Source organism: Aethalodelphis obliquidens, unplaced genomic scaffold, assembly GCF_003676395.1.
Source record: "Aethalodelphis obliquidens isolate GAN/ISIS:26980383/991018 unplaced genomic scaffold, ASM367639v1 scaffold7, whole genome shotgun sequence".
Classification (NCBI taxonomy): Eukaryota; Metazoa; Chordata; class Mammalia; order Artiodactyla; family Delphinidae; genus Aethalodelphis; species Aethalodelphis obliquidens.
In genome coordinates, this window is record NW_020837951.1 from 23,228,743 (window position 1) to 23,250,462 (window position 21,720).

Consider the following 21,720-nt stretch of genomic DNA (forward strand, 5'->3'; position numbering starts at 1 on the left):
TCCTTTTCCTCTGAATTCTTGAGTTGTTTTAGTTCATCCTCTTTCTCATTCATTGGGCTATTCTGTACTTTCCCTCCTGCTGGTCAGTCTTCCCTAATGCTTGCAGTTTTTAATTGAACAATCATGCTTCTGGAAGATTGAAGGATTAGTACCCATTTTCACCCTTTCCTGTATCTGTACCCTTTGCCCCATAACTCTGAGTCCCTGTCTCTAACAGGTTGGCTGTCTACCTCCTCCCCTGGGTTTTGGGATTAGCCATTGACTTGCTTTGGCTAATGGCTCACGGGCAGTTCTGAGCCTACGCCTTGTGCCTGTTCAGCCCCCTTGCACCTCGGCCATTGCCGTAAAAGGAAATGGTCATGATTAGTTCATTAGTGCAGGGAAAATGAGAGCAGCCTCATCCAACCTACAGCTTAGAGTCTCTTAGCCGAGCTCGGCCAAAATTAGCAGACCCAGGCCAGCCCATCCACAAAGACCTTGTAAGACTGGAGGATGCTTATGTTTACAATGAACCTTTAAAGCAGTTCAAGTGACTAAGGGTATGAGAGAGAACCAATGCTTGACTTCAGAAAAGTGTCTTAGGTGACTGAGGATCCTTTAAGGAAGGAGCGGGGAGAGCTCCTTTCTTCCCTTGGGACTGAAGCTTAAAGATGCTGAATACTGTAGAAGAGAAGTTGTGAGTAAGATGAAGGGAAGCAGAAACTGACATCTAAGGTAGGAAGAAACTCCTGCCTCAAGAGGCCCTAAGGAGGAAATGATGCCCATTGGCAGCCCTGCTCCTACAGAAAATCAGCTCCAGGGAACACAGCTCCTTCTCCAACAAATGGCCAATGCCCATTTGGCCGATGTCCAGCAAAGCCGTGGTTATGGCAGAAGGAAATGCCCCCTGAATCCAGGCCTAAGCATCCCACCCCCACCCCTTTAGGCTGTTATGATTTCTTTCCTTCTGGCTTGGGAATCTCTCTCTTAAATGGCCTCCAAGAGATTGCCTGCATGCATTGAATGAGCTCTTTCTTCTGTTGACTCAAAGGATAAAAAGAGATTCTCTTTATTTTTAGGAGTATGGTCATGCCCACCTGAACCACAAACCAGCTCCTAACTCTTATATCTCGCTCCAATGATTAATTTAGCCAAAACTGAGTCTTGATTTAAGATTCCTCTCCCACGTATAATGGCTCATCACAGGTGAGAGTTACCACCTATGGGGCTAGAACAACAATATATTTGTATTCAAGCCAAAGTGAAACTGCCAATGTGGCTGAAGACCACGTTTTCTGACGCCATTTAAGAAAACCAGAAAAGGTCACAGAACTGGTTTTATCCTACTTTCCAAATCCTCTCTGCCTTCCATCTGTAATAATACCTACTACATGAAATGAATGCACATATCAGGCTCAGTGAGAAAAGATATCCAGGTTTTAAAAAAACAATTTTAAATCAAATTTTCTGCCCATCCATGTGCATAGGGGGCCTGCAATTGCAGAGGGGGCCTGCAATTCTCATCCCTGTTTCCTCCTCCTGCCTAGAACTCCTCGGCAGTATAATGCTGCCCCATGTGAACCTGGATCATGATTCCTGCTGTGAATAGACAATGCCCAGGCCACTTGGTTCCTAGAATTTTGCCAACTTGGACTGGAGAGTAATTCCCCAGCCTCCCTCTGCCAGGCAGGGGTCCCAGCCCCAATCCTTTCATTCAACAAACAGCTATGGAGCACCTGCGTGGTGCCAGACCCATCTGGAGTGTAGTGTAGTAAGAAAGAGAGAGGAAATGGACTGGAACTTTTAACAAGAGTAAAGATAAAGAGATGCTATACGGTATCAACTGCCACTGCAGCTGAAAGCACCATGGACTTGCCGCTTTGAGACTTAAAAACAAACCTATAAAACCATGTCTCAGAGCTACCTTTTCCTCTCCAGTTTACTGTCAATATTTCCCATTATCCTTGGCTCCCTCATCTTGCCTAAGATGCAGCAAGCCGAGCCACTTCTGAGGAGAGGGCATTCCCAAGGCTCAGGACTCTGGGCTACTTCATCCCACCCCCTCCCCTTTCTATCTTCTGGGCTTCTAACATGAAGTCCTTTCTTTTCCTGGGGTTCTGGAGGTACTTGTCCTCACAAGCTTGATGTCAGTATTTACAGGATTAAAATTTCTTCTTCTAATGGTATATATATACACATACACACACACACTAATATATAATTTAGCCATTCCAATGTTATATACATATGCATATACATATTATTTAGCCTTTATCCTTTGTATTTTAAGAAAAAGTGTGTGTGTACGTATATGTGTGTGTATGTATATGTACACGTACACACACACACACGCGCGCGCACACACACACCCCATATAAACTTTTTCTTAGCCAGTTTCCCCCATAAGCAAAGCTTGGGCAAGCTGCTCTGAGAACTCTTTAAGGGGCATAAGGGCTCAAGCAAAGTAGGGACACAGGCCTTTGGGGCTTACAGTCGGTCTGCTTTTCCCTTTGGTGATGCTATTGGGGTCCCCTAGGTACCCTCACCAGCTTCATTCACTCTTGGGTACAAATGATTGGTAGCAAGTTAGCTATTACTCTTTGTATTTTAAAAGAGCTCAAAACCTCAGGAGAAAGAGATGACCCTCTCCAAGGTGATATTTCCAGCAGAATTTGGTGGGATAAGGTGGCGGGGGAGATTTCGTTCTAAGGCATCTCCACACACCATCTTCCCCCACCATCTCACATCTCTGGCTGGGTGCCCTGGGACCTGGCGTGGCTACAGTTCCCAGGTGGAAACCTACATTTATTTTGCTTCTGTCTGAGCCTGGCCAGCCACTGACCATAGAGAGGTCACTTATCTCCCAGACTGAAATGTTCAGAACCTGGCTGAGGACCATAAAGGAAGCAACTCACCCTCTGAGCATTGAAACTAGACAATACAAAGTTACTTTTTAGAGCCCAGGCACACAGCTCACAGGGGTGCCCTCAGTTTCAATTCCAAGACCCTTGGCTACAGTTTTCCCATTTCAAATTGATCAAATGTAGCAAATTTGACAACAGACCCACTAACAGCTAACAGCCTGAGCTCAAGAAGGAAAAAGACAAAAGCTGACAGAAGAACTCAAAAAGGGGACATTTAGTGAAGGGGCAAGCTGCTTACCACACCTAGTTGGTCCATGAAGACATCACTGTACTGTGTGAATCCCAATACAATACTTAGTACTCAGAGTCAAAATTCTGGGTTATATGGAAAAGTTTCAGTGGCAACAATGTACTACTCTGTTTAGGAAGATAATTCTAAAGCCCTGGGAAAAGGTGACGGCACTGAGAAACGCCCCCTAGAGGAGAGATGTGGTTACTGCACTGTAAAGTCACAGCTTTGGGGCCTGGGCTGGAAACCACCTACCTCTGAATGTTACCTTCAAGTTGTTTGACTCTTAACTCATCCTCCTCAGACTGCCGCCGCCTGGCTTCCTCCTCTTCCGCAGTTCCAGCAGGTACACCCTGCAGCAGCCATTTTTCCCGAAGCACTTTGGACTGTGGGAATGAGCGAAGAGAACAGACTAGATGATACCTTTCGGTCCACACCCTCCTCTCCCTCCGCGGTGTCTCCATCTTAGCTCCGCCCCTCATCAGCGTCCACCTGAATCGCTTCTCACTACTTGGCCCCCTACTTGTCTCTCTCGCCTAAGGCCCAGAGAGCCGCCAAAAGGATTGATTTCCACTTTTCTATTATTAAAAAATTTGAAAATATACAGAAAAACAGAGGAAACTATATGATGCATGCCTGTGTAATCTCATCTGGATTTCACACCTATAAACATTTTGCCATATTTTCCCACATATTCTTTCCACCAAAGCATTTTAAAGTAAATAACAAACATCATGACATGGCACCCATAAATATTTTAGTACGAGTCTCTAAAAAGTAAGGACATTTTTCTATGCAACTACAGTTCCATTATAACATTTCCTAAGATCACTGTAATATCCAGTCCATCTTAACGTGCTCTTTTTAAAAGATTAATCCATGTCACGCCTCTTCTTAAAAACTCATTTTTAATGACTCCCAACCATCCTCAGCAGATGTCTCTTAATGGTACTAAAATTACGCACCCCCCCTGTGTCGGTGTCCCAATATAATCATGAGTAAAATGAAGCTTTCGTGTTTTGGGTCAGTGGTTAGGAGGGAGTGACTGATTAGTGCTTTGAGAAGGGAAATGAAAACAGCTCAAGAGAAAGGCATGTTGAAACTCCCTAAAATGAAGAGCAAAGCATGTAAGGCATAGGAGAGGATTTTTGATTTGGGTTACCTAGTTGGCATTTGGTGGTTACTGGATGTTTGCCAGAGGCTGGACATCATGGCTGAGCATCCCTGTAGGCAGGTCGGTGGTCATGGGAATGGACCACTGTGAGGATGCATCACCAGTTCTGCCAGAAGAAGGGCAGGCGACAAGTTCTTCCCAGCAAGGACTGGAGTAATGGCCTTGAAACCAGTCAACATAGAGTAAGTGCTAGGTTCTCTGGCTCCCTGGCATCCCCTCTATCTGAATCTCATTTGATCTCGTTAGTTAGGGTGAGGAAGTGAAAGAAAGGGAGCTCTCATGATGACTAAGAGCCAGGTCATGCATGGCTTGGAACCAATTAAATATGATTTATGGAAGTAAGAGAAAGTGGACCATGTCTCTAACATTGTGGACACACAATTCAGACTACTGGTTTCCTTTCGATAGCTCTTACAAGCAAAAGATACACAAGTCCATAGACTCGCATTTTACATGGGATTTAGGGCTATTTATTATGAACCTATAAAATGAGTCACTAAAAATTACAAACGTTTAGTAATAGTAAATTAGAATTCATCAATGGTTCTGATCTGCCATTCTACTGAGAAGTCAGGCAACCATTCAGCAGCATGAAGCAAGATGTACAGGAGCTGGATGCACAGGAGCAAGTTCTGGTGGCTGGAATTCCTGCACTTCCGATTGGACCTTTTGTTAGCAACGCATCGTCAGGGTGGTGTCCAGGTGGCCACAGTTTTCACTGGTGTTATTCTTCCTTTTGAATTACAAGTCGTTGGTGGAGATTTGTTTGGTCACTCTTAGAGTGCACAGAGAGGCATAATTATAGCTCTTGACCTGCAGCTTTCCGTTCATTAAAGACACCAGGTTGTTCACATATGATTCTTAACTGTACTGCTAAAGTGACTGCAGACAGGAGCCGCCCTCTCACCCCAATGTGCTTCAACAGTTGCACAGCATTGCTAACATGTTGCCAGTAAACGTGTTATAAATAGTTTGCAAGCAGCAGAAACTAACACACCATTGTAAAGCAATTATACTCCAGTAAAGACATAAAAATAAATTAATTAATTAAAAAAAAGTTCTCAAGGACTACTCAGGAAAGTGTAAAAAAATACTTAAAAATTTATAGGGCATTGTTTAATAATATAAAATCATGTGTGAAAGCTCACGGTGCAATCTGCATATGTTGGTGGCTCTCCTGTGGGCTGAATTGTGTCCCCGTCCCCAAATTCATACGTTGAAGTCTTAAGCCCCACTACTGCAGAATGTGACTATTTTGGAAATAGGGCTTTTAAAGAGGAAATTAACGTTAAATGAGGTCATTGGGATGGGCTCTAATCCAATATGACTGGTGTGCTTATAAAAAGAGATTAGGACACAGTCAAGCACAGAAAGATCGTGTAAAGACACCTGAGGAAGACAGCCATCAACAAGCCAAGGAGAGGGCATTAGAAGAAACTAACCCTGCTGATACCTTCATCTTGTACTTCTAGCCTCTAGAATTGTGGCAAAATACATTTCTGTTGTTTAGGACACCCAGTCTGTGGAATTTGTTATGGCAGCCCTAGCAAACTACTACGTTCTCCAAAGCTTTATTACAGAGATTCCCCCCACCCCTCACTGGAAAGTGGGAATGGGTGGGGTAAATTGGTTTCTCTTCCTAAGTGGGCTACAGAAGGAAGAAACAAACAAACAAACAAAACCCTCAGAACCACCATTCTCCACTCAAGCCACTCAAAATTCTCCAGGGAGATCACACTCGCTTATGCCAAGAGACCAGGTTGAACGATGGTTAACAGTCTGGATTCTGGAGCCAGTCTGCCCTTTACTACCTGTGTGACCTAGGACAGGCCCTTAGCCTCACTGAGCCGCAGTCTCCTCATCCGTAAAATGGACACAACAACTGTGCTCATCTCGGAGGTGTGTTATGAGGATTTAAGTGAGTTCATACATTAAAAGTGCTGGGTCTATACTTAGAACTATAGGAATGTTTATTCTTGTCGTTCGTCCTGCTCCCTTGGTCTCTCCTCTTTTCACCTGAGAAAGACCAGGTAAAATGCCACCTGAGAAGCCTTCCTCCACTTTTGCTGGCAGGATTAGTGTCTCCTATAGTGGAGAACATATTCTAGAGCATTCTTTATTTTTTAAATTTTATTTATTTATTTGGCGGCACCACACAGCTTGTGGGATCTTAGTTTCACGACCAGGGATTGAACCCGGCCCACAGCAGTGAAAACGCCAAGTCCCAACCACTGGACCACCAGGAACCTCCTAGAGCATTCTTTAGATTACCCTCAAATTACTTCTTTTTATATCTGCCCCCCCTGTAGACTCCCAGCTCCTCAATGGCTAAGGCCATTCCTTATTCAGTTTTGCATCTCACTGTCTCACCCGGCTCAGTTCCAGCCAATGAATGAGTGAATGGGTGAATTGAAAATTCTCAATTGTCTTTCACTCTGATTACTTGGGAGGAAGGGGTCACCCTTTCAGAGAGCTTCCTGTGCTAAAACGTTTGACATTAACCTAGTTCCACCCGTGGAAGGTAAAAACCTCAGGATTTTGGGAGACTGACATGCTGGCAACCTCAGACTTGGTGTGTGGACCCTTCTGGAAAGGCAGCCATGGAGAGTCCCAGTTTTCTGTGCCCCAGCAGGAGATGCTCTACAAGCCAGGGCTTCTTGAAATGCGAGGAAGTGGCTGATTTTGGGAATGTTCTGTCTGCTCTTCTTCGACCAGTGCCTCCTGCCACCAAGGGAAGGGTTGAATTACCCCACCCCACCCCATCTTCTGGCTGATTTAGCCCCAGCCATTGGTCAGCACCTCTGACAAAAGCAGCCTGGTGACCATGAACACCAAAAGCATATGTGCCCCCAGATCTGTCTCTTCGCTGGCTACAGCAGTGACATCACCAGAACATCCGCAACAGCTGGAGCTAGGAAGAGAGGATCTAACAGAACAAGACAGTGGGCCTGGTCTCAGGGAAGGTGTTTCACAAAGGTGTTTTGACATTACAAAAACAAAAAAGCTTAGTTGAGTTTTCACTTGGCCCCAAAGTAATTGCTGTCAGGGAAAACCACCAATTCAAATCCATTTGCCTCCAGAGACTTCCTTAACCTACTCCAGATCCCCTCGTCTTGTACCCTAGAGCTGACTGTGTTAGGGCCTCGGATGTAAGGCACCTGTGCGTACTGATCACGCACGTCCGCCAAAAGCACCACCTTTCCTGTATCGCTCTGGCTCTCATTGGCCTCCTGAGTGTTTCAGAATTTAGTGACGAGCTCAGCAGAAGTGAAAACTAAAACCAAAAAGTTTTCTTTTCTTATGCCCTCATTGTCCAAGTAACAAACATCAAAAAAAAAAAAAAAAGTCTATCAAAGCGTGCAGGTACTACGAACTGTCAAAACTTCGCATTTGTCAAGTGGAGGCAACTGTGAAGAGTCAAGACAAAGAAGCAGCAGACGGGGAGCTGCCAGTTGACACACGGAGTCTTGACAGGGCTCCTGGAAGGCTGATGGAGAGACCTCCTGAAGTAAATCTGGTTCTTGCTCTGTGGGCCGGTCCAGCCTCGGAAAACAAAATTAGAACAGAGCCTCTCAAACTTACAGTCTGTATGAGGATTCCCAGGAGGGCCTGCTATAACACAGATTCCAGGGCCCTGTCCCCAGAGATGTTGACTCTGTGAATTGGGGATAGGGCCCGGGAGTCTGAATTTTAACAAGCTCCCAGGTGATGCTGTCACTGATGTCGCCAGACCGAGGACCACAGTCTGAGTAGCACTGCATAAGGACTACCCAAATGGCTGAGGAATGCAATAAGCTTTCCTGCTGGCTAGCCAAAAGGCACTACTCATCCTCTTGCAAACCTGTCTCTCCTCTTGCATTCCCCATCTCAGGAACAGCAGGGTCCCCATCCATCCCCTACATGCCAGGCACTCTGCCAGGTCTGAAGACACCTCTCAGGAAGACAGGCAAGTCCCCACTCTCACCAAGTCTTCATTCCAATAAACATGGATGCAAGATCATTTCAGACTATGATACACGCATGGCAGGAGGCAGGCAGGATGATGTGACAAACAGGGACCGAGGGAGGACACTTTAGGTGGGAAAGATCTCTCTGAGTACTTAAACGTTTGAGCTGAGATCTGAGATGCCAGGAAGGGCATTCAAGGTGGAGGGATGACAAATGTCATAGCTGGGAAGTGGGACAGAGCTTGGTGACCTTCAAGATTGTCTAATCAAACCTTTTTAATCTACAGATAAGGTAACTAAGCTAAAGCAACTTTTCAAGGTGATCCAGCTAAGCAGTGAGGAGTGTCCGGTGTGAGTGGGGGACAGTGGAAAGTGGGAGATGAATCAGTAAGTTTCGAAATCATTTTCTGTTCATTTGTCATTTTTATAAAGTCATTATCTAGCAATCTTTTTTTTTGCGGTACGCGGGCCTCTCACTGTTGTGGCCTCTCCCGTTGAGGAGCACAGGCTGCGGACGCGCAGGCTCAGCGGCCATGGCTCACGGGCCCAGCCGCTCCGCGGCACGTGGGATCCTCCTGGACCGGGGCACGAACCCGTGTCCCCTGCATCGGCAGGCGGACTCCCAGCCACTGCGCCACCAGGCAAGCCCTCTAGCAATCCTTTTTACCTTATAGATCTGGCTTTGGTGTAAAAATTAGCCAAGACTTTCTCATTCTAAGACTTTTATCTGTGATTTCTTATATTGTTGTGATTTTACTTTTTACTCCACATCATTCATCCGCCTGTAATCGGGCTAAAGCTGACATTGGCTGCGTTAGTGGGTGATGTTGGGAATCTGGCTAAACTCCATCTCCTAATAAAAAATGGCTTAAACGTAGGGTGGCACAATGGTTGTGATGTGTTCTCATGCACTTGTGTCCCCTTCTCTATTCTCCTTCCCCTCCCCCTGATCACATCCCTTCCCCCGCATTGACTCCCAATAAGATCTTTGGTTGTGTTACATGATTCAGGCCACACAAAAGCTGATCCAAGACTTCCGGTAGAAGAAACCAAGTTTTAATTTCCACTCAAGCTCTGTTTACGGGGTCTCGGGGAGATGTGATGGGGAGAAGGATGAGATGTGTACCCTGCCTGCCTGGTCAGTATTTTCAAATTTGAACTTGGCCTTTTGCACAGACTAACAACCAAGGAAAGTCTAAAATTAGTTTGAATGGTTCACAATAGTGAGAAACACTGTAATGTCTTTGCAAGCAAGGCTCCTGATACCTTCGGGCTATTCAGCAAATGACCTTGGTGCGTTGACAATAAATATCTCGCAGGGTCACAATTCATTCTTTGATTTTTTTTTTTCCATTCAGTCTTCTGGAGAGGAAGGGCTGCGGTTTTTAAAATATAATGACAATTTTCATGGCTTGGATTAGAAAAAAACTCTAGTCAGGGTTCCTGCTCATGAATAAATAATTCAAAGACAGCTTATGTATTGAAGATGTGGTTATTAGCAATTGGATTCTGACCATGCTGACTATGTTATACAAACCTTTATAAATGTGACAGTCCCAAAGGGATGCATGTGGCAATATGTACTGAGTGCCTTTTCTTGCTGGGACCTTGAAATGACCAATGAAAGAGACAGATCTCTGGCAATTCAACCAAGGGGCAAAAGGGAATATTAAATTCAGTCTGTCTGGTATAATCCAATAGTTGACTTATTGTTTTAAACTCACATGATCACAAGTCACATAATAAAAACAATAAAAATAAGTAATTGTTTCCATGGAATTAAAAGCCAAGACAATTTTTCAGAAGAAGAAAAATGATGGCTCTTGCTTTATGAAATATTATAATATATTAAAAGGCTAGAGGGATTAAAGAGAATGGAGTTGGCCCAGGAATGGCAGATTAATGGAATAAAAAGAACCACGAACAGCAGACTCGAGTATAAGTGAGAAATATGTATATAATAAAGAAGACATTTAAATCAGTGGGGAAAAGGATGAATTAATCAACACATCATGTTGAAGCAACTGTCTCACCATCAGTAAAAAGTAAAGTTATTCCTATCTTATTCCTTACAGGAAAATAAATTCTAGATTTTAATCCTAAAACTACTGAAATATAAGAAACATCATAGATAAGTGTTTGAGATGAAGGTGTTCTTTCCAAGGACGACATCAAGGTCAGAAATTATAAAGTAAATGAATGTTAGATGTGATTTCATAAAAATTATAAAATTTTGTATGAGAATTTAAAAGAACCCATATACAAAAATCAAAAAAGAGATAAAGGCTAATGCATTTTGGAGACTAATGTTAATATGATTTCATTTTACTCACAGGCTGATGAGGCCTGTGGTAAGGGTTCCGTATCTTATTCCATAAAAATATATTGGGTTCTATCTGGGTGCTGAGCAGACAACTGATATGTTTTTCTTTATATTTTGCTGTACCTTTGAATTTCACTCTTGCAATGATCATACATTCCTTCCTTTTATTATCAGCAAAAGTAATACAGCTATTAAAATTGCCTACTGGTCCCATATGTGAGCATTTCTTGGAAATTCTCGCATCACAAATGTCAGATACTCAACACAGCTAAGGATCTTATAAAAAGAAATCTGAGTTTAATTTGGCTAGGATGTCAAAGTACCTGGAGGTTTCCTAATCACTGGGGTGTAGCAGCTAATATTTCAACATTTTCTTCAACGCCTTATAGAATTTGCTTATCATTCATATAAAAAGTAATGATATTCCATTTTGTGGAGTCACTATATAGCCCTAACTATTGCAATTAGGAAATATATTAGTCAAATATACAAATATCAAGATGATTGCATTGCAAAATTTATTTGTTTTGACAAGAGACCAGTCAATCTGTCTAAATAATTCATATCTCATTGCATGAGAATACGCATTCAAAGACTATTTGATAATGAGAATTATATCTTAATAAACATGAAATCAAATTCTAATGCTTTTCCATTTAACTTTGCACTGAGAATAATTTTTCTTAGAGCACATCTGGAATTTTGAAAAATGTTAAAATAAATAGCAATTCCTGACATATTTCTTAATATTTTCTACTTCAAGGAACTACGAATCATCACTGTGGCACATCTCCACATGGTCCAAACTTTCCAGAGCCCACAAGAATATACTTAGAGTAAAAGAGGTAGTGATGATAGTAATTGACATCTTTCTAGACTAATTATGTCATTTGGAGGAAACAGTGTCCTGGAGAAAGCATGGCTATGGTGACAGTGCTGGGGTTCAATCGGGCTCCCCCACTCAGAGTCTCCCTGTTCTTGGGCAGATTATTTGTTCTCACCAGTTTGTTTCCTCACCTGTAGGATGGGGAGAGTAGTATCTACTATGTGGTCAGTATTGAGGGGATGTATCTAAAGGCACATATTGGGCACTGAAAGAAAATGATGACTACTATTGAGAATGGACACGGGGATGACATGGCTGCTATGCTGCCATCAGGAAGCTGGCTGAGTCTCTACCAAGAGCTCACGGGGGAACTATAACCTCAATGAATTTACTACCATCCGGGGGTGAGGCTGCTAAGCTCCAAACAGTGATCACAGGGAAGATGACTCACATTATTTAAGGTCAGTCAACAGTTAACTGATTGAAGGTAGAACATATTCATTTCTCGTGCCTGAAGTGATCATCTCTCTCAATCAGGCACCACCCTCCTTATTACTGAAATAACTCTATTTTGGGGAGGATGGACTCAGAACAAAGAGAGGCAGACTCATGAGGGAAGTGTCACCTGCATCACGGTGAGGCCAGTCACTGTCCTCACCTTACCGCAGACGCCACTTCACCAGAGCAGAGACACTTGGGGCCTCCCAGAGCTGGGGTCTCTCTCCAGGGTAGCACCCAATAAACCGCCTTTGCAACCTCTGAGCTTCCCTTTTTCGTTGTTCAAGGCTAGTGGTCCACCCTTACTACAGAGGTCTTCCCTAGCAAGAGAAATTATAATGCACTGGTCTCCACTTATTAAATTTCCATCATTTCCAATCCTTTCTCCCCAGGTATAGCAAGGTAACCTTGGTGAAAGTCCTGGGTGTTCCCTTAAATAATCAATCTCATCAACTGTGTGAGAATTTTAGCAGGATAACCAAAGAGAACTATCTTATTCCCTTGTTTCTAAGTCTTTGAAGGAATCTCACTGCTTCCCCATGCAATACTAAGTCATCTGTACTGTTGTTTCTGTTGATTGGATGGATGGATGGATGGATGAAAAATGGACAGATGGAATATGAAAAGAATATTGTAACACTGGACTGGATCAGCAATGAATGAATCCTCGGTATCTTATCTGACACCCAGAAAGATAAAAGGTAGGACAAAAGAAACTTGATCTTCTGACATACATTTATTGCCAGACTTTTGATTCAAGGAATGCAGAAGCAAAGAACCGCATTGAGCTGAAAAAGGAGAGAGTCTGTCTAGTCAAAAACAGCCTCTCATTCTTTCACTCTTCTTGTTCAAAAGTTCACCTTTTAAGCAAGAATATGATGAGGTTTAATACATTTTGGTCTCTAATAAGGAGTGAGTTGACTATACTCTGAGCCAGAGATCCAGCTCTGTCCAGATTGACCTTGAACAATTCACTCGGTTCTATTAAGTGTGTTTAAGCCCCCCCTCTCTGTAAGAAGAGGATGCTAACTTTAGCCCTCAATCTTCCCTCAGGAATGTGGTAAGGAAAGAGTAGTGGCATACAGGGTAGATGCAAGCTTCCTACAAAGAAAGGTCCATAAATGGATTTACACGATGAGCAGAAAGAAACAGGCAATATTCTCGGTATCGTGCTGCCATTCTTCCTTTAAAACACCCTTCTCTAGTTCAAGCTAATGGTGAACTGATAAATATGTGAAGCAGATTTAGGTCATGCTGCTATTTATTTTTTTTATTTTAATAGATCTTTATTAGAGTATAATTGCTTCACAGTACTGTGTTAATTTCTGTTGCACAACAAAGCGAATCAGCCCTATGCATACACATGTCCCTACATCCCCTCATGCTGCTATTTAAAATCAGGAACTCGCCTGCTGATAATTTTATTCTGAGGATTCATTCAGCACAACCCCGTCTTCTAGAAAAGAATGGGAAACGCAACCATGAAGGTTCATCTTGTTAAAAAATAATCCACACCTAGCATCACCTGGAGAGTCAGCCCCACCTTCCCAACTAGCCCTCTGAGTGATGCAATTTCTGTACATGTAATGTCACGGCAACTTGGTGTGAGCACGAGAGGGTTTTTCTAAAAAAGCCCAGGAGCGGTGGAAAGCAAGCAGCGACTCCCAGCTGGCCACTGGTCACACTATTCTCTGAGCCTGCAGAAAGCAACATTCTGCAACCAGTGGAGTCCTTGTGACAGTAACAGAGCTTTCTCCTGGGTTGTCATCAATTATGATGCTTAAGTGCATTATGTTTTAAAGAAAAATAAATAAATAAGCATCTCTCTCTCTCTCTCTCTCATGGTGCAATGGAAACCAATCAAGTCAAATCATTTCAATACTGTCTTTGACAGTGTTCTAACAGGATACTTTCAAAATTGCTAAAGTAGAAAGAAAACACATGAATAACCTTAAGTGCCCAGCACTGCTCATTTATCAGACCATATACTGCTCTTATCTCCCTTTTCTCCAGATCAAGAAAGAAAAGATTAATATTTTTAATTTAGTAAAGAGCATGTTAAATGTATCTTTGGGAACCTCTGTACACACACACACACACACACACAGAGCATCTATGTTTTGGAGACACAGCCCTGGAACACTGCCTCACCCACCATGTGGAAATTCTCCAATTTCTATATATAACCACCGCAGTTCACAGGCACACACACCCCCAACCCATCCACAGGCACCTATCAGCTCATCATGCTTGCAGAAATTGTAATGCTGTAACAATGCCCTGAATTTGAGAAATTCACAAGCCCAGAGATGGTCTCCTGACAATGAAAAAGGGCTGGTGCAGCCCGCGGCGGCACCTTCACACCAGGGCAGGCTCTGCCCCGCTCTCTGGCGTGTGATCTGCATGTCTAATAATGGAACAGGTTTGTGGGATCAGCCGCTTACCTTGGAATGCTGCAGCAGAAGTATCTGCTCGTCCAGCTCTTGGCGCTTGCCTTCTATTTCCGTCTGCCTCTTTCTTTTTTCCTTGAAAATAAAAAGAGAGAGAGAGAGGCTGTAAGAGTGGGTGGGTGTTGGCTCCAGAAATTTGAAGGTAGGAAGCAGCAGCAGCTGTACACATCTGTAGAGACCCTTCCAGAGATGCTGGGCACACACACTGTTGTCACCTGCCCCTTCGTGTCTGGGTGTGTTGTAAGCAGCAGCCTTCTCTTAACATGTCTGCTGTGGGCTCGGTGAGTGGGAGAAATTCTCTTCACTCAGCCAAGCTGCAACAATTTAATCCAGAAGAAAAGGCAGCTTCTACACACACACACACACACACACACACACATACACGCACGCACACATGCACGCACACACACACAGAGTCATGTTCTGTGCAGTGTTAATTCAGAGACAAAGAATAAAAATGTCTCAATTGTGAAGACAGAGGTTGTTTCCAACTGCAAAGATGATAGAATAAACAGTGGGAAATTCTGGGGTTAGATTCCTGTTATCAAAATACTACATATAAATAATGCAATGCAATTTCAAATTTTATAGGACAAATCATCCAGTTGGACCTACCAAACAATGCAAATTAGATGGGAGATCTTTGTTTAAGTTCATCTTGGAGGGAGCACTTCATGTTGGGAGGGCTTGCTGAGGTTATGGTAAATGTGAAGTCTAGACTTGGTCTGCCTGGGTCCACCTCCCAGCTTTTCTATTTGCTACTTGTGTGACCTCTGACGAATCCTTTTACCTCCCTGGGTCTAAGTCTTCTCTCGCATAAAGAGGAGGTAAGAATTGTACCTAAACCATATGGCTGGGGCATGGATTAAATGAGATGATATATGTAAAGGACCTAGAACAATGACCTGGCACACAGTAAATGCTCAATAAATATTATTTGCCATTACACTTACTGTCACATGTTTACTTCTAGGCAATGCCTAGAAACTGGTTTTAAAGGGATATATTTCCCTTGTATTCAGAGCATAACTGTTCCATTGGAGTGTATGCTTATTATTTTTCTTCTCTATACATCTCCAATATAGACAATAAACAGCACATAAAAGTGATTAATTGAAGAATAGAAAGGATTGCCCTTATGATAGCTTACTTGTTCAATGTTTTGTTTCCAAAGTGCATAAGGGAGTGGTTTTTTGAGACATTTACTGCAATGGATTATTTCCCTTTACTCACATATGCAGGGAAACTTGTTGGACAAGACATAATGGCATTTTACACTACAACAGCCAAATCCTGGAGAAGACAATAATGTAAAAGCCTGGTTGTTCTGCTCTGTGTTAAGGGAAGTTTTTATTTTATGTAGTTGCTATGTTTCTGGGGATGTGCTTGTACCACTGCTATACAAATCAACATAGTAATAATTTATGTTATAACCAAGTTTTTCTGTGCAATGCACAGACTTTTAAGAAATAGTAGCTTATAATCTCAAGCCACTGGGACATAATATCTAAGTCAGGGACATAACCTCTCTGGCAAAGTGAGGCCTGAGGACATTTTAGGAACTTACTATTTACCAAAGAACTCCAATCCACGGGGCATCACTGATGCTGCTAATCCCAGAGGATGTCCAAGAACACACAATATATGGCAGCAGATGGGAAAAGTGAGGACCACTGAGGAGAGCCCACCTATCCAGCAACTCAAAGGAATGTCAGTAAGTGCAGCCACTATGGAAAACAGTCTGGAGGTTCCTCAGAAAACTAAAAATAGAATTAGCATATGAATCCTACTCCTGGGCACGTACCCAGACAAAACTGTAATTCAAAAAGATACACACACCCCTAAGTTCATAGCCACACTATTCACAATAGCCAAAACGTGGAAACAACCTAAATGTCCATCAACAGATGAATGGATAAAGAAGATATGGTACATATATATGATGGAATACTACTCAGCTGTAAAAAAGAATGAAATGATGCCATTTGCAGCAACATGGGTAGACCCTAGAGATTATCATACTAAGTGAAGTAAGTCAGAAAGAGAAAGACAAACACCATATGATATCACCTATATGTAGAATCTAAAATATGGCACAAGTGAACTTATCTGCAAAACAGAAACAGACTCACAGACATAGAGAACAGACTTGTGGTTGCCAAGGGGGAGGGAGGTGGGGGAGGGAAGTATTGGGAGTTTGGGATTAGCAGATGCAAACTATTATATATAGAATGGATAAACAACAAGGTCCTACTGTATGGCACAGAGAACTATATTCAATATCCTGTGATAAACCATGATGGAAAAGAATATTAAAAAAATGAATGTCTATATGCATATAATTGAGTCACTCTGCTGTACAGCAGAGACTGTAGCATTGTAAATCAACTATACTTCAATAAAAAAATAAATAAAAATTTTAAAAGGTACCAATGACAAAGCAAGGACCTCCAGAACCAGCCACTATCTCTTTATTCTAGAATTTCTCAACAGTAGGTTTACTGGACTTTATTTTTCATTCCCACAGTCTATCAAGGTACGGAGTTGTCCTATATTTAAATCCAGAATCAAGACATAGTATGTCGGGGACTTCCCTGGTGGCACGGTGGTTAAGAATCTGCCTGCCAATGCAGGGGACACGGGTTTGAGCCCTGGTCCAGGAAGATCCCACATGCCGAGAAGCAACTAAGCCCGTGTGCCACAACTACTGAGCCTGTGCCCTAGATCCCAGGAGCCACAACTACTGGGCCTGCGTGCCACAACTACGGAAGCCTGCACGCCTAGAGCCCATGCTCTGCAACAAGAGAAGCCACTGCAATGAGAAGCCCACACACCACAATGAAGAGTAGCCCCACTCGCTGCAACTAGAGAAAGCTCGCGTGCAGCAACGAAGACCCAACGCAGCAATTAATTAATTTTTTAAAAAAGAATCAAAGAAAAACATAGTATATCACGGGTACAAGATGCTGATGACTCAATAATTCCATCCATGTTAATTGAGTGCTGTGTGTGCTACAGACTGAATATTTGTGTTCTCCCCAAAATTCGTATTTTGAAACTTAATCCCCAAGGTGATAATGGTATTAGGAGGTGGGACTTTTGGGAGGTGATTAGGTCATGAGGGTGGAGCTCATGAATGAGATCAGTGCTCTCATAAAGAGACCCCAGAGAGCTCTTTCACCCCTTCCACAATGTGAGGACACAACAGCAAGACAGCTGCCTGTGAACCAGGTGCAGGCCCCCACTAGACACCAAATCGGTGGGTGCCTTGATCTTAGACTTCTAAGACTTCTTAGAACTGTGAGAAAAAAATTTCGGTTGTTTATAAGCCACCCAGTCTATGGTATTTCATTAGAGAAGACTGAATGTACAAAGACAATGTTCTAATTACAGATCTGGTCATTTGCAAATCCTTCCTAGGCTTTCCCACCTCTGAGCCTTTGTTCATATAAAGTTCTCACTCTGCACATTGCCCTCCATCATATTGGTGAACCATGCTTTGAACAGAAGAAATATTACCAGATGGTACAAGCGGGGAATCTTTATATGAGTAGACTCATTGGTGGTCACTGTGAACAGATATGATCATGAAAGATGCAGGTTTTAAGTTAGTTCTTTAAGGAACTAACTGAGGTAGGAATTAGGTCAATACAGATTAATGGGCAGCACATTCCAAGGAATGTGTGAGTAAGGGCAGAAATACACTGCATATTCCAGGGACAACGAGGAGAGAAATAAAACTCAGGTGCAGGACTTGCCTTTAGGAATAGAGATCGATGATTCAAAAGACTGGCTAGGACTAGACCTCTGAGGGCCTTGGATGCCAGGCTAAGAAGCTTGGATTTTATTACACGGACAATGTAACCTCATTGTAGGGTACTAAGCAAGAGAGTAATACAGTGAAATGGCATTTTAGGAACATTATCTGGCAGTGGTATATAGGATGGATTAATAGGAATTGGGATACATTTCCTGTAAATGGCCAGAGAGTAAACATTCTAGGTTTTGTGGGACATACAGTCTCTGTTGCAACTACTCAATGCTGCCATTGCAGTACAAAAACAGCTGTAGACAATCTATAAATAAAAGAGCGTGTCTGTGTTCTAATGAGCCTTCATTGACAAACACAGGTGGGGGCCAGATTTAGCCCATCTTCATAGTTTGCTGACCTCTGGATGAAAAGATCATTACATGTCTTAGAAAGAAGTCCTACACTGTTCGTGGGAATGTAAATTGGTGCAGCCACTACGGAAAACAGTCTGGAGGTTTCTCAAAAAACTAAAAATAGAGTCACCATATGATCCAGCAATCCCACTCCTGGGCATGTATCCAGACAAAACTATAATTTGAAAAGATACATGCACCCCAGTGTTCACAGCACCACTACTTACAATAGCCAAGACATGGAAACAATCTAAATGTCTACTGACAGATGAATGGATAAAGAAGATGTGCTGTGTCTGTATATACACAATGGAACATATATATATACACAATAGAATACTACTCAGCCATAAAAAGGAATGAAATAATGCCATTTGCAGAAACATGGATGGACCTAGAGATTATCGTACTAAGTGGTCAGAAAGAGAAAGACAAATACGATATGATATCACTTATGTGTGGAATCTAAAATATGACACAAATGCACTTATTTACCAAGCAGAAACAGATGCACAGACATAGAGCAAAGACTTGTGGTTGCCAGGGGGAGGGGTAATGGGGGAGGGATGCATTGCCACGATGGGGGGTGGGGGAGTTTGGGGTTAGCAGATGCAAACTATTCTACATAGAATGGATAGACAACAAGGTCCTACTGTATAGCACAGGGAAATATACTCAATATCCTGTGATAAACCATCATGGAAAAGAATATGAAAAAGAATATATATATATATATATCTGAATCACTTTGCTGTACACCAGAAATTAACATTACATTGTAAATCAACTATACCTCAGTAAAAAATACATTTTAAAAATGTCTTAGGAGGATGCAACATTCACCCTGGGGTATGGTGGGGATGGATGAACTAACAAGCCCATCCTAGCTCAGAGCTGTTCCACTCAGATTGGGAAGAAAAGGACAAATACAAATAGAGTTGATGAGGCTCAGTCTAATAAGATCTAGAAGGTGGGGCAATATGGTATCTTGGCTCTGAGCCACACAGAGAGCTCTGGTGCAGGAACGGGCAACAGGGGGAAAGTGGTGCTTTCCCACTTATTCTGTATTCACATCTTCCCTGAGGAAACTTCATATTGGGTTGAAGGTAGAAATCAAAGAGTTGTTAACATATGCAACCAGGGGCTTCCCTGGTGGCGCAGTGGTTGAGAGTCCGCCTGCCGATGCAGGGGACGTGGGTTCGTACCCCGGTCTGGGAAGATCCCACATGCCGCGGAGTGGGTGGGCCGGTGGGCCGTGGCCGCTGAGCCTGCGTGTCCGGAGCCTGTGCTCCACAACGGGAGAGGCCACAGTGGTGAGAGGCCCGCGTACCGCAAAAACAAAAACAAAAACATATGCAACCAGGCATCAGTATCAGCATGTTCTCATCTGTGTTCTATCTGATGAAGACTCTGGGCTTAGCCCTGTCACAAGGCTAAGGCTATGGCTATCGTGGGATCCTTTATGTCCCCTTCCTCAGTGATGGAGTTAGGTCTTGAAATCACTCCTGACTGGACAAAAGGTAAGATGTGCAATCAGCCTGTGTACAGAGTTAGATATGAGCCATAGTACAGCAAGTTCGCGGGGGCCACCATTGGCTTCCTCACGCTTGCTTGCTTGGTCCAGGCCATGCTCCTCACCTGGCGAGCTTGCTGCTTCCCAGACTTCTCCTTCCCTTAATCAAGGCAAAACCACTAGCTCTTGGGTTCTCTTCTCACTCCTCAAATGTCTAAATGTAGACATTCAGCCTACATGATTTTCTTTACTCTCATCAACTATACAACCTATACAATATCAGTACAGATAACTAGCAGATCTATATTTTCAGCCTAGATCTCTCCTTTGAGCTCCAGGTTCCCCTATCCAACTGCCAAATGTTCATGTCCAGTGCCTCAAACCTAACCCTTGAGTCATCCTCTCGGCCATCCCTCCTCCCCTACTCTCACACCTGTTCCTTCTGTATTCCTCATCTCAGAAAATGACATGACCTAAGTTGGAAATCTGATTTATTCTAGACACTCCACTGTCTTAAAAGACCAAGTCCTGATGATACTGCTCGTCATTTTCCACGTCTTCTACGTCCCCACTAGAACCTTTATTACAACCTTAACATTCCCTCCTTTATCTTCCCACCCCCCCACGTAGACTACTCTACATGAGTATATTTCTCATGCTATAGCGCTGAACTGTTCATACTCTCTTTCCACCTGGATTACTGCAGTGGTTTCCTCACTATCCTTCCTGCCTCTGAGGCTTGGCTCTGAGTAAGTCACCCTCTGCTTTAGTGATATTCTAAAATGGAAATCTGACTGCTTCCATCCCTGGCCTAAAATCCCAGAAATGTCTCTCATCGCCTACAGTGCAAATAGTTAAGTTCCTTCCCATGGCCAAGAGGGCCCTCCGTATCTCACAGTTTCATCTCAAACCATGACCCCCCTAATCACATGCTCCAACCTCAACACACGATCTGAAGTGTCCTGATCTGCCAGGTGGGTTCATGCCGTCCTGGTTTTGCTCTTACTGCTTCCTCTAACCATAATGGATTTCCCTCACTCCTTCATCTAATGAAAACCTTTTTCTCTTTGACAACACAGCTTAAATATCCATAAAGCCTGAGCAACCACCTGCCCAGTCTTTCTTCCATCAGAGAACCCACATACCCTCACTATAAATGGTGGTGGAAATGCCAGTTATGATTAGTCACATATAGCCCAGCTCATTCCTGCCACCAGGACTTGTGTGTGATACAGGTTAGGATAATCAAACTACCTTATCTCGTTGCAGTAGGGACTGGTCCAAGGAGCAGCTAAAGGACCAAAGCGGAACCAAGAAGAGACATTTCTAGGAATAGACACATGAATACTGGGAGAGAAAAGCTCCCTTTTCACTAAGGTTAAGCTGGGATGATGTCTATCTGAGTGGCAATCTTCCCAAGCCACATGGAAGAAACACATCCATGCTGGAGAAAGGTTAACCCACAGAGAGAAGCAGAGCTGGAAGACAGAGAAAGGAGGATCCAAGTGAGATTGTTTGAGTCCCAGACCTAGTTATGCATGAAGCCAGAACCATCCGTGGGCTTCCTAAATTATATACACTCATAACCTCCCTTCTGCTTAAGCTAGTTTGAGTGGTGTTTCTCTCACTTGCAGCTCAAAGAGTTCTGACAAGTACAGAGGACTTCTCTGCTCCCTCCAAAGAGAATTCATCA

The 21,720-nt window shown here is 43.1% G+C and overlaps 1 protein-coding gene across 15 annotated transcripts in view; it reads right to left on the minus strand.

Moving 5' to 3' along the window:
- The window catches only part of PALM2AKAP2 (PALM2 and AKAP2 fusion), a 607,743-nt gene that overhangs the window by 258,178 nt on the left and 327,845 nt on the right, over nucleotides 1–21,720 (minus strand). For all 15 annotated transcript variants that reach the window (XM_027105241.1, XM_027105248.1, XM_027105256.1 and 12 more), the window contains 2 exons: nucleotides 14,345–14,425; nucleotides 3,388–3,518 (listed from right to left, as the gene is read on the minus strand). In XM_027105241.1, the coding sequence (XP_026961042.1) occupies nucleotides 3,388–3,518; nucleotides 14,345–14,425 (212 nt within the window). The remainder of the gene's footprint in view (nucleotides 1–3,387; nucleotides 3,519–14,344; nucleotides 14,426–21,720) is intronic.